Source organism: Ananas comosus, linkage group 5, assembly GCF_001540865.1.
Source record: "Ananas comosus cultivar F153 linkage group 5, ASM154086v1, whole genome shotgun sequence".
In the NCBI taxonomy this organism is placed as follows: Eukaryota; Viridiplantae; Streptophyta; class Magnoliopsida; order Poales; family Bromeliaceae; genus Ananas; species Ananas comosus.
This window is the reverse complement of record NC_033625.1, coordinates 2,210,376-2,224,077: the sequence shown is the minus strand read 5'-3', so window position 1 is coordinate 2,224,077 and position 13,702 is coordinate 2,210,376. Positions and strand designations below refer to the sequence as shown.

Here is a 13,702-nt window from a genome sequence, read left to right as displayed (position 1 = left end):
AAATGGGGTTAATTTCGTACGTATTTCTATAAATATAATAAATTATAATATATTTTTATTTAATTTTTATATTTTATTTTTATAAAAATACTAATGTTTTTAAATATATTTCACGATACCGTTCGGTCTATTTTATAATTAAAATAATTTTTTTATCATCACGAATATATTTCTATAAAAATTAATTAAAAAAATATAAAAAAATCAATTCATCTCATTAACTAATTAGGACTAAATATATTATACATAGATTAACTATATTTTTCTAACGGATTCTAACGATAGTAGTATATTTGAAAATATAAGAATTTTTACAGAAATAATATATGAAAGTTAAACTTTATCTCTTATTTGGTTAGGGGTTAAGAGGTGGAATAATCCCTTAACCCTCAATTTATTTCCAAACAACAACAAAAAAGAGTCGGGTTAACTAGCCCTACCCCAAATGGACTATTTCACGAATAGCCCATTTGGGATGAGATTAGTTAACCCCACCTAACCCCATCCCACTCCACTACTCCAATCAAACAAAACATTATTTTACTCACTATCCTTCTTATCCCACCTACTTCAACCAAACACTATTTTTTTTAATTCTGAACTAAGTCCAATCCCCAACTAAACACTCTAACCCCACCTTAACCCTATCTCTAAAATAATTAGTTTTTTTTTAATTCCGAACCAAACGGTAGCTATAGAAATATATTTGTAATTCATTATGTTTACATGCATCTATATGCAATTAATCCTAATAAACGTGGGTACATCCTCCGTCTCTCCACTTAATTTCTTTAAAAAATTGCACCCAGACCCCCTCACCTATAGCACGCTTCGAAATTACCCCTTGACTTTAAACTCTTTTATTAGGACTCCTCGGCAGCTATTTGCTTGGACTAATAATAAACCAAAAAATTATTTTTGGTACAAAAAATAATTTTTTATTTATGTGATTTGAGATAAAAATATTTTTTTGGTAAAAGTATTTTCATTGTTTTAGAAAAAAAAATAAAATGTTTGCTTTTTGTTATTTTTCGACGAAAAATAAAAACTCAAGCTGCGTAAATTTTCTTTTTATTTATTTTTTTCCTCCGACTAAATAAATGTGAATTTTTTTCCTTCATCTAAATAAATATTGATGAGAAACTTTTTTTCCTCTATAAACCAAACACTATGAAACATAAATTTTTCCCACCAAAAAATTATTTTTACGACAAATTATTTTTTACACTGAACCAAACGAACTCTTAACTTTTCATCATTTGGACTTAAGTAATTTGATAGATATTTTATTATATTTATCGATAATTTTATTAAATTTCAATAATTATATTTAATTTCTGACAAATATAATTGGAATATTTAATGATTGATAGCTAATAGAATCACAAATGTTTAACAAAATTTTAAACTAATTTAGCTAGAGTAATTTTAATGTCGACAAATTAAAAAGTTAAGAAAGCTCAATTACGAAAGGTGGAGTTGAGAGGGTCTTGTTTCAAAGTACTCTAGAATTGAGGGATCTCCATACATTATACGAATTTTTTTTATTTATTTATTTTTTTTACAAGTGATTATATGTGCGCTAGGAATTAATGTACAGTAAAATACTATTGATGAGTAAGGCTTAGAGGAATTGAAAAGTGTTTTGTATTTTTATTTTATGGTATAAAGTGAGAAACTATAATCAGAAGAATATCAGTTCGATATTTATCTAGCAAAAGGGCTTTGCAAATATCGGCGGAGAGCTTGAAACTGCTTTCAAATTTTTTAAATTTTTTTACAAAATGATAAAATTATATATATATATTTGATCATTGCATTTCCCAACTATATCATTTTTTTTACTACTATATGGCAATAATATAGTTAAAAGGGGCAATTGCTTATATACCCCTGAAAAGTTTTCGACTTTTCGATTTACCCCTCTTAGAAGGCTAATATTGAAAATACCTTTCTACGTTCCAACCTATTTTTAATATATTCCTAGAGTTAAAATCGGTTAGTGAACTCTATTATCTCTGTAAAATTACTATTTTGCCCTTTCAAATGTATCATTCTACCATCACTGACTTTCTTATTTGTCCTTAAAGTCAGGAGCACAAAAAGTATTTTGACTTTTGATCTTTTCCAATATACCCTTCTACCGTCGCCAACATTTTTTATTTGCTCTTAAGTTAAGGACAAAATTGGCATTTTAATTTTTTTTAAATTGTGATAGATATTTAACTCACGTTTAACTCAAGTTAACTTAACAGGAGATAACTGCGGGGATATATGAGGGATATTTTAGAAAGAAAAAAAATAGAGATAAATTGGATATTTTCAAATGTATGAAGGATATATAGCAATTATCCCTAGTTAAAAATTGCGACATAAACATTATCAATATATCAAATCTAAAACTTCGAGTATCTCTTATTAATATCTTTATATGTGTTACTGACCGTCCATAAAGCAAGTGACAAAGGACTTGGTGGTTGGTACCCAAGGTCCCAAGTTATCTTTATATATATGTTACCGACCGTCCCTAAAGCAAGTGGCAAAGGGCTTGATGGTTGGTGCCCAAGGTCCCAAGTTCGAATCCTAATTGATTTATATTTCTAGCTAAGTTTATTTCTAAATGAAATAAACGAAACGGGTAGCGTAATATCTATCTCTCAAAAAAAAAAAAAATCTTTATGTGGGTCTGTATTTTATAAACCAATTTATATGTTGATACATAATACAGATTTGATATCCAAACAAACAAAGCGATGTATTTGAGACCTATGACCTCCTGTGTTGGGTGGGATTATGAGCAAGGATTTTCAGGATGGGCCAGTGTTTAAGTAAGTAAGTAAATAAATAAATAAATGTATTAATATTTTATTCAAATATTAAAGTAAGTTGGTAACAAGCAAGGGATCAAAGAGCTACCCAAACACTCAAAGCTCCTAATAAGCATCTGTGCTAGCAAAAGATGAAAACAAAGCTGCATCACAGAATCTTATAAAAGAGGATATTTTATATTCAATATTCCAAACATAGCAATAATTTTGTTGCACACAGCAATTGAAGCTCCTCATTAGCATTTGTCTAAGAAGGAAAGGCTCAAGAATTTACATCGGGCGTGTTTGTTTCACCGAAACTGGACTTTGGTCTGAAGTGGACTTTGGGTTGAAGTGGAGCTCGGTAAAAACTACTTCTTCCCCACTGCTTGCTTCGTAGTTATGGAAGTGAAGTTTGATTAGTTCTGCTGTTTGTTTGGTAGGAAATGTATGATGTAAAAGTATAATTTATATTAAATAATAAATATTTTAATAAATAAAAATAATATTATATCTAAATATTTATTCTGTTAAAGTAGAATTTATATATTTTATTTTATCATCTTTTGCTTCGTTTGGAATTATAGAGAGATTATATTACGTGCGGTGAGAAAGTATGATTGAAAAATATATTTTTTATTTCCGTACATAATATTGTATTTCGCAAATCATGACGAATCAGTTACGATATATTTTCTACGATCTCATCGAAGAACGCAGAAGCATATCTCTATATATTTTTACCCCAGCTTCATTTTATTTAATAGTATGGGATGAATTTTAATACCAAATTAAGTTTTAATCATCTAAAAATAGCTTTTTCATAACCGTTTTGCCCTTTCACATATGTGCATCTCAAAATATTTGGATTTTTTTTTTAAAAAAAAAGAGGATGAAAAATGGATTCATTAATGAACCATCATGGCGTACAATGTGGCATATATGTATGGCTCAATTATTAGTGACATGAAGTTTCTTTCAATTAATCCGAGTTTTGAAATCATTTACGAAGCAATTTTGGATCCTGTTATCAATTTCATCTTATACGATGGATAACTAGAGCAATTTTTACCAATTCAATGGAAACATGGTGATGATGTTTTTTCTGTAAGAGTGGAAATGAGTTTTTAATCGCAATCATTTAAAATCTATTTACGGGGTCTGTTTAATTATTTAATGAGCAATCCTGTGAAACAACCGTTGCTTTCACACCATTGTACTCTAAAAGTGTAAGCTGTTGGATAACGGTATTTAAATATTTTTATATTTAACACTCTCACTCACGTCTGAGCTCGAGGCTTTTTAGTAGGCCCATGACGTGAGCTTGAATTAAATGAAAAGAAATCAATATGCTAGGAGCCTGGCGTGACTCGAACTCAGGATCTCCTACTCTAATTCCATGTGAAACAACCGTTGTACTCTAAAAGCTTAAGCTGTTAGATAACGGTATTTAAATATTTTTATATTTAACAAATCACATTTAAATTTAAAACGATACACTTAAATATTCATTAGAATGTCTCAAAATTTAGATTTAAGTGATTGCAATAACACACTAACCTTTGGATAAATCTCAAGAATGGTAATTAATTGCAACTAATGTCGATTGAATCACTCGATAAAATTTGAGCCATCAATCAAAGTAAATTAAACTAAAAAGTTCAAGTAAAATTTCATTCATAGTGCTTGGACCTTTTCATAGTTAATATAATACTATTTTCTCTAATTAACGACTAATCTTACGGTCAAATTACACTACGTCTCGACTACTCCGTACTCTTCTTTCTATTAAAGAGAAAAAAGAAAAAAAAAATCATTGAAAGGAGTTTGGTTGTTTTGTTTAACTCGTCAACATAAGATGATGGGTCATTTTCAAACTTAGTGGTGATTATTTTACACATATTTAATTATGATTGCTTAATAATTTAAATGTAATGTATTTTTTTAATCTTTTTGTTAGAGAAATTGACCTGGTCACCACGTGGTCAAACGACCCCTTCCTCATATTGCGGAAAATATATAAAATGAATATACATATACAATCATGAATTTTGACCTCTTTTTCTTTGAGCTACCACATTATGTCTCATCAAAACAATCATGATATTTTCTGATAAAACAAAAATAAATACAATCATAAATATTTATTATTATCATTGCATTCAACATTTAAGGATGTTAATTTTCAAAAAAGAAAACGTGATTGTTGTGCAAATATTACTTAAGACTGTTTATTACACCATTCTTTGTCATCAACATTGGTTATTCTGTTAAGGAGATGTATATTTAAATATTGGATTTATTTAAATACATTAATATTAGATATACAAAACTTTTTTTTCTTTACATCTTATTACATAATTATTTAAATTAACAATGTCAAGTGCATATTTGATCAAAATTTGAGTTAGCATAGAAAACAACTCCAGAGCTCTTTAATCAATAACACTGAGCTTTATGAAAATAATAAATTTTATTAAAATATTATATGAGGTGTTTTTCTATGGAGAGACACTTTAATCAGCAATTTAATATTAGAGCATTGTGAGTGATAAATCATCTATAAAGAAGATTTTGTATCTATGGAGAGAAATCCTAAATATTTTTTTTCCATATAATTTTTGTAATTTTTATTATTTATTTGGTAAAAACATAAAGAACTTATCTGAACTATAGGCCATATTGAATTAGCTATCAAACTTTCTAAAATTTTAATTTTACTATCTAATCATTTAATTTATTTGATTTGAGACAGTCAAAGATACTTTAACCTTAAAATTTAAATTAATTATTTTAATAAATTTATAAATATGAGAATTATATAAAATATACTATTTAAATTAATCTGTAAAGATAAACGGTGTTTTTAATTTTTAAAATACAAATATCGGGGACTGATTAAAATTAAATAAATCAAAAGATTAATAATAAAATTTAAAAATATTTTAAAATTGAATAGATAAATTGAAATGATATATAATTTAGATAAGTTTTGTAAATTTTTACCAAGTTATCATGCAAGTAAAATAAAGCAAAAGCTAACCAAGGTCTCATACTTCTCCAGCGTACACACTTGCTTTGTAAAAAGCAATGAGGAGAGAGAGGGAGAGAGAGACGACAATGAGAGGGATATTGATATTGCTCTGTGTCTTCGTGTACCTTTCTCTCGCTATTATATAAACCCCGTATATGCTTTAATTCATTTCAATTTTTCCATCAATAAAAGATCGGAAAAAGAAGCCCAGCGAATCCCCGCCCCTTCCCCTCTAGGGTTTCCTCTGCCTCCCCCTTCCCATTTTTATCGGAGGAGGAGAGAGAGAGAGAGAGAGAGAGAGAGAGAGAGAGAGCTTCTTCGAGAGAGAGCGGAGGAGGAAAGGAAATGGAAGGGGGAGCTCCACCTCCCGACACCGAGATGGCGGAGGCAGGGCCGCCGCCGCAGCAGGAGGCGGCGGCGGCTGCAGCGGCAGCGGCGGCGGCGGCGGCGGGGGGACTTCCGCCGGGGTTGGAGAACATCCAGGCGACGCTGAGCCACGGCGGCCGCTTCATCCAGTACAACATCTTCGGCAACATCTTCGAGGTCACCTCCAAATACAAGCCCCCGATCATGCCGATCGGGAAGGGCGCGTACGGCATCGTATGGTACTACGATTATCCGCGATTGTTGGGCAAATTGATCCATTTTTTGACGATATTAGCTTCTCTGATCGATCTTGTTTCCTCGATGTGCTCTTGATCGCGCTGGGGTTTTTAGCTCCGCTTTGAATTCGGAGACGGGGGAGCAAGTGGCGATCAAGAAGATTGCGAACGCGTTCGACAACAGGATCGACGCGAAGAGGACGCTGCGCGAGATCAAGCTCCTTCGCCACATGGATCACGAGAATGTTAGTGATCTTACCGTTCTCTTTGTTCTCTGTTCTTTTCTGTTTGCTGATGTCATCATATGCATGCATGTTTAAAGCTGCAGATATTGAATTCGTCTAATAACAGGGTTTCCAGAATCTTGGGAGTTACACGTTCGACCTTCTTCTAGGTTGATCTGGGAATTATACTTAAGTTTTGCTTTTTCCAAAACTCAGCGTAAAAAAGAAAAGTGATAGATGCAATATACAGGGGATAAATGTGCTTTGGTGAATCCTCTTATGGTAAATTGTTTCTACTGTAGTTTATTTCCCAATGGGTCTCTACCAAATTTGGTTGTATTATGCAGACGACTCTCCGTCATGTTAATTAACTCAAATCTTCATCTAGCGCTAGGTAGAATCAGTTACTATGAATACTTTATTGGAGCTAACATATGATGACTACCATTTTTATAGCCAATCCTATATTGGATAGTATCATCCTTATGAATCTAGGTAACCACATTTCTACGTATATGCTTTTATCGTTCCATGGCCTTCTCTTATTTTTTTTCCACATTCTAGTGCATGGCGGCGGCCCTAGTCTTATCTTTTCTTTTATATCCACCCATTCAACTCAAAATTCTCATCTCCACTATGCATGTGTCGTAGGTTGATGTTCTCGATTACTTGATATTCACTCTTATAAGTAAAATGAGGCATACAACAATCCTTTAAAATTTTAGATTACATTTTGGAAGTTTTACCTGCCCACAAGTCTTAATCTGATGCCTTACGTCCTCCATATATTCCCGTTATTTTGGATGATACATGCAAGATGGTGAAGGTAGTCATTCTTTGGCATGCCTTGTTCTTCAGTTTTGAATAAATGTTCAAGCTTCTTTTTCTTACCAAATTTACCTTCAGTTTCTTCGTTCTTGACACTACTTGTGAACATGAACAAAATCGAAATCTCTATTGAGCAATTTTGAACATGAACAAGAGATTGCTATGATACTTCTTGTTACATGACAACTAAAGATATCACACAATGCATATACACTCTTAGGACTTGATTGATTTTCTCTACTGGTAGGTGAAAGCATCATTTGATTCTTCTCTATATCTATATGATGGTACAGGTTGTGGCGATTAGGGATATAATACCACCTGCAGTACGGGGAACATTTAATGACGTATATATTGCATATGAGTTGATGGACACTGATCTCCATCAAATCATACGCTCAAATCAAGCTTTGTCTGAGGAACATTGCCAGGTTATTTTGCCAAACCTTTTACACCACTTGAACATATAATGACATTGTGAAATTATCTATTTTTCTTAGATTTACCTGCTAAAATGTTATTTGGTTAATCATGGCTTGTATCTTCTTCCCTGTAACACAACCTGCTATAATGCTTGTCAAAGCTATAAAGGATTGTAGTCTATGCTAACATGCCAGTTCTTGATTGGTCTCTTTATCGACTATAAAATCCACCTTCTATTGGATTCTGAGCTAACAAGTATGTGTGGAATTTGGCCTCAGAAGCTTTAGAGTGCCAATCAACCTAGTATTGACTGCTGTCACTGATATGGTTCCCAAACTTCTTTATATGGAACTATACTGAACTCATCAATTTTAATTGTTAACCTTAAACAAGTTAGCCACAAACAAATTTCATGCTAGTAGCGCATATAATGCAGTTATTTTTTCCATTAAAGAGGTACTTGGTGTCTGTTCGTATCACCTTGCAAAGTGAACTGCATGATGGTACTTTTGTCGACTTTTTTAGCACTTAAATTTTTGGGTAGAGACTTGACCAAATATTTCAGATAATTTGAGGGACCTGCTACTTTCATGCACAAATTTACTTGATGATAATTATCTTGCGTCAACTACTTCCTGCATTCAAACTTACATGCTGGAAAATATATAGTCTTTCTTGTTACAAATTATTTTTCTTATCTTTCATCCCTTCATTTCTGTCTTCCTTGCTTTATACTTGTACAATTCAAACTACTGACTAGTTCTTTCTTTTTCCTTCTTTATGCAGTATTTCCTTTATCAGATTCTTCGTGGGTTAAAGTATATACACTCAGCAAATGTTCTTCACAGAGACTTAAAGCCAAGCAATCTTCTTTTGAATGCTAACTGCGATTTAAAGATTTGCGACTTTGGACTTGCACGCACTACCTCAGAAACCGATTTCATGACCGAATATGTTGTCACAAGATGGTATCGAGCACCAGAGCTATTGTTAAATTCTTCAGAATATACTGCAGCCATTGATGTGTGGTCAGTTGGCTGCATTTTTATGGAACTCATGGATCGCAGGCCTTTATTTCCTGGGAGGGACCATGTGCACCAACTACGTCTGCTAATGGAGGTGAAACGGCTCTGTCCAATGCATTTTCTTATCTAGGTTCAGGGTTTGACTGTAGTACACTAATATTATCTGATCTACTCATGGTCAAAAGGGCTCTTCTTTTTTATTAATAACATGCTCTACAAGTGTAGTATTATATAGCACTCCAAAAGGTGTTTGTGCCTCATGGATGGGCATTAGATAAGTTTGAGGAAAATAAAATTCGTATATGTATTGTTGGTGTTTATGACATTTTAATGTGCAAGTATGTCAATAAGTAATGGGTGTTAATATCATTAACATTATTAATATCATAACTTTTAAGCTTGCCATGGCATCTATTTAGAGGCAGGATATCATTTATTTTTACAGCGACTAAATAACAGCAAATCTGTTCAAATAAGCTAGATTGTCTAATTAGTAGTATTGCAAATACAATAGAAAGTTCCTATGCACCTTTTGTCTGTGCTAGCAAGGAGTGGCTCATGAAGCTGCATATGCAATCACCACGTGAATACGTCTCCATGTTTTTTGACTTGTGTTTTGAAAGTAAAGCAGTTCTTAGATTGTGATATCTTCTATTTGGCTCTTTGGATTTGTGAACTAAAGCTACCTCTTTTATCGTTCAATTGTATCCTGCATTTCTTAATGAATTGTGTAAATTCATCTATTGAGATTTGTAAGCTAAAGTTAAAGCCATTGAGGTAGCTAAGTCTACATGCCAATTGTCTTACATATTTCGTGGAAATTTTTTGTGTTGCTACATCTAGCCTAGTGACATTTTGGTTTTCTTCTAGACGTGTAATGCTAGACTTTCAGGTGGTTGCAAAAGTTACTCAGTTCTTTGAGTAAAAAATGATTGTCAAACTTTCTTGACCCATTTCAACTATATACATAGGATGATCCTTATAGGTTTTCCACATGTAATTACTGTGCATTGCACAAAATTTTTCTGTATGCATTAGAACCATTAATTTTATTGTGAACTCATCTTCACTCTATATTTACCGTCTTCAGTATGAGTGCATGCTACTGTGTAATAAGTCATACAGTATGTTCTACTTTATCATATTACATGCTAATTCATGCTTTAATTTAGTTGCTGATATTTCATTGTGTAGCTTATTGGTACTCCGAATGATGCTGATTTGGAATCTGTGAACGAAAACGCCAGAAGATACGTTCGCCAACTTCCTCATTACACGCCTCAGTCTTTTCCTGAAAAGTTTCCCCATGTTCACCCTTCAGCTATTGACCTCGTTCAGAAGATGTTGACGTTTGATCCCAGGCGGAGGATTACTGGTATTTAATTTGCTTTTACCATTAGTATAACCATCAAATTGTATGTAAAGAAGAATAATTTTCAAGAATATTAGGTAAAAACAGACAGACAAACCTTATATCAAAATGTATGTAAAGAAGAATAATTTTCAAGAAGGTATAAACAGACAAACCTTATTGAAGTATCAGCTCATTTGAAATGAGGACCTACCTTCTAAATATTTTAATTTGCTGTGTCATCCTCCATTACATCCAAAAGAATTGATATAAAGTATCCTTGCTACTTCAGGATAAGTTGAACAAACTTTATATTGATATAGTGGACTTTATTATTTATGCATTTTGTGATAAGAATTTACGAAAACGCTATTATCACAACTCGCACATGTAATGCATTAATTGGTTTGCAAGCTTGAAATAAACGGTTATGATGCCATTAACTGATGAACCCAATAGGCTTTTAAGTTAGGCTTTTAAGTTATTGAAAAAAGGAATTGTGTGTAGATGTTGTCTCTTCTCTCTAGCATTAGCGTATTATCTCACTTTTCGATCTTTTCCCACTGATATAATGTGTATATATATTTTATTTATGCCATTTTGTAGTTGAAGAAGCCCTAGCACATCCTTACCTGGCATCGCTACATGATGTTAGCGATGAACCAGTCTGCATGGCACCCTTCAGCTTCGACTTTGAGCAACACGCTCTTTCAGAGGACCAGATGAAGGATCTGATCTACCAGGAGGCCCTCGCATTCAATCCCGAATACCATCAATAAGTTTCTCTACCGTATGTTTTATTTGACCATTTGGCCTTCAAGCAGTATTATTGGGTGGTCTTTACATCATGCCCCTAGAAAATCATCTGATGACATATGCACATATAGTTGGAAATTTTGAAACTTCATATATGCCCCTCCGAAACCTAATTTGCTCAAGAATACCACTGTAGAGAGAACCTTCTCTAATAAAAACCAACTTCTCCCCGGGAATTGAATGACTCCCCATTCCCCAACTAAAGATGAGGGCTCTTTTTTTTTTTTTTTTTTTTAACGAGTTGCACTTTCAAGAGGTATGTATGAAAATTCGGAATTTATATTGGTATATATGTAAATAAAAGATTTTGCAGGGACATGTGCAAAGACTCCATTTTTCTTAATGTTTTTTTTTTTTTCTGTCTAGGCCTGCTTCCTATTGTTGTAGATAAGTGCTCTTAACTTTCTATGTTTCACTTGACTAAGCGTGTGGTTGATTGGAGGGGAGGGTGAAAGACTTGGGCCAGTTGAATTGTCTGAATGATTGTGATTTTGCATCATCACATATACTTATTTGAAATTTCTCAACCTCTCTGCAGATTAGAGAACAACTTAGGCAATTCGTGGTGGATTTTCAGTGGATAAACCTCATCCATTTCATTGTCAATTATGACCAACTGTGCATGGCTCCGAAGGGAATCCTGGAAGGCTCGAAACCACTGGCCTTGTGTAGTGACTTCATTTTCCATTGTTGAATTTTCCGTTCTTTTCAGTAGGCTGAGATTCTGCATTCACTTGTTCATGAAATTGGAGCATGTATTTAAAAATAATGTGATGACACTTGGACTTTCGACGAGCAGATCTGACTGGAGAAATGGGACTCTATTAGCCAATTACGAGTAGTTGGTACTAATGGTTTAGGTGCTTTCATTATTTAATTGCTTGTACCGAACTTTCCTGTGATGTAAAGGCCTGTTGATTTCGGATGTATGGCAAAGCCCCAGTGGAAGGCTAAGTAGGAAGATATTGCTTTGTTGCCAGTTAATAGAACGTAAACTATCATAGAATGTGCTTTTTCTCATTTGGGCTTAGTCTGGTATTACGGTGCCAAAACCGCCCGTATTTATTCTTTGGAATACTTTAAAAGCTTTTTTCTTTTTTCTTTTTTTTTTTTTTCTTTTTTTTTTTCTGGAACCTGTTTAGATTCTTGAGTCTCTTGTTTATTGTTTCTTTATCTTCAAAGGATATCAATTAAGGAGTTGATTGACATGGGGTCATGTGTTGTTGATCATGGGAACAAGGCGTATGCATGGGAGAAAAGTGATCATACAGTTTCTATTTTGTCATCGTATCAGAAATCATTGAGGGTAACATATTTATCCTGAAAAAATCAGAACTGGCGCGAATGTGCTAGCCGATAGTATTTTCATGTGTTGTAGTTTATAAGAATCGACAACTCTCGAAATTGAGTTACAGTGGATAGCTTGTCTCATTATACAACAGGCCATTCAAGGATTTGTAAGAAGCCAAGTTTAATTAAAAGAAAAAAAAAATGAAAATCATAGTAATCAGGCTCGTGATTCTTTGTTGTTAATACTGCTTTGGTTTCTTGCATAGTAGTCCGAACAGTCATAAAATAGGTTTTCCATTTTAAGTTGATGGACTATGAAAATTACACCTGCATATATAGCTATGTAGCACTTTAGTGGTTATGAGGCCCGCCTTTTTCCTATTATAAGTTGAGATTTTTAACTGTTTGATATCTTAATCACATAAACCCACTTTTGGGTATGTCCCTACTCTCTGATGTTTTACAAAATGGTCAATAAAATGGTTCTACTGTGTTGCATAATACCAAATTTCTCAATCAGGTATTAAGCAGTGTCCTTAATTCAACTGTTCTTCTTCTCTCTCATCTCTCTTTTGCTGCAAATGACAATACAAACTTAGAAGGCAAGCAGTGCTTTCCCACATGGCAATAATGTTCTTAGAAGGCAAGCATTTTAAGTGAGTAGTGCCCTTTTTGTGATACTATTTTACTCTCTCAATTATTGGCTAACTTTATGAGTAAATGGGAATCTTCTTAGTATTCTTGGGGCTTATTATATACCTCTAAATATACCAGCTAGGGATTGTATAAACAAGTATATACCACACTTTTTTGATTTTTTTTTCTTCATATTGTCCTTTTTTGGGGGGAAAAAAGAACAGTTGAACAGGCTCCAAAAAGTATTGATTTCCATACTAATCGGATCTACTAAATGTTATGCTTCTACAAATATAGTTTTTTTTTTTTTTTCATTTTGAAAATATCACTTGTCGAAAGAGTGTTTTATAAATACTTTCGATACGGATACAACAAAATACGGAAAAGACTAGCACGTAACGAGAGACTTCTACGAGGGCCTAAACAGCACCCGGTCAATTTTAACTAAAATCATACAAAAGGAAAGACACTCTTTGAATTAGATTAGACTTTTTTTTTTTTTTTTTTTTTTTTTTTTTGGAGAAATAGGTAGCGCACTACTCGCTTCGTTTATTTCATTTAAAAATAAACTTAGTTGAAAATATGAATCAACTAGGATTCGAACTTGGGTCTCGGATACCAACCACCAAGCCCTTTACCATTTGCTCTAGAGACGGTCGGTAATCA

The 13,702-nt window shown here is 33.1% G+C and overlaps 1 protein-coding gene across 1 annotated transcript; it reads left to right on the top strand.

Annotated features, from left to right (window-relative positions):
• LOC109710624 (mitogen-activated protein kinase 1) lies at positions 5,924-12,175 on the top strand. Its single transcript, XM_020233339.1, has 7 exons — positions 5,924-6,446; positions 6,559-6,688; positions 7,789-7,926; positions 8,705-9,037; positions 10,138-10,318; positions 10,901-11,084; positions 11,649-12,175. The coding sequence occupies exons 1-6, from the start codon at positions 6,187-6,189 to the stop codon at positions 11,071-11,073; spliced, it is 1,215 nt and encodes a 404-aa protein (XP_020088928.1). The 5' UTR covers positions 5,924-6,186; the 3' UTR covers positions 11,074-11,084; positions 11,649-12,175.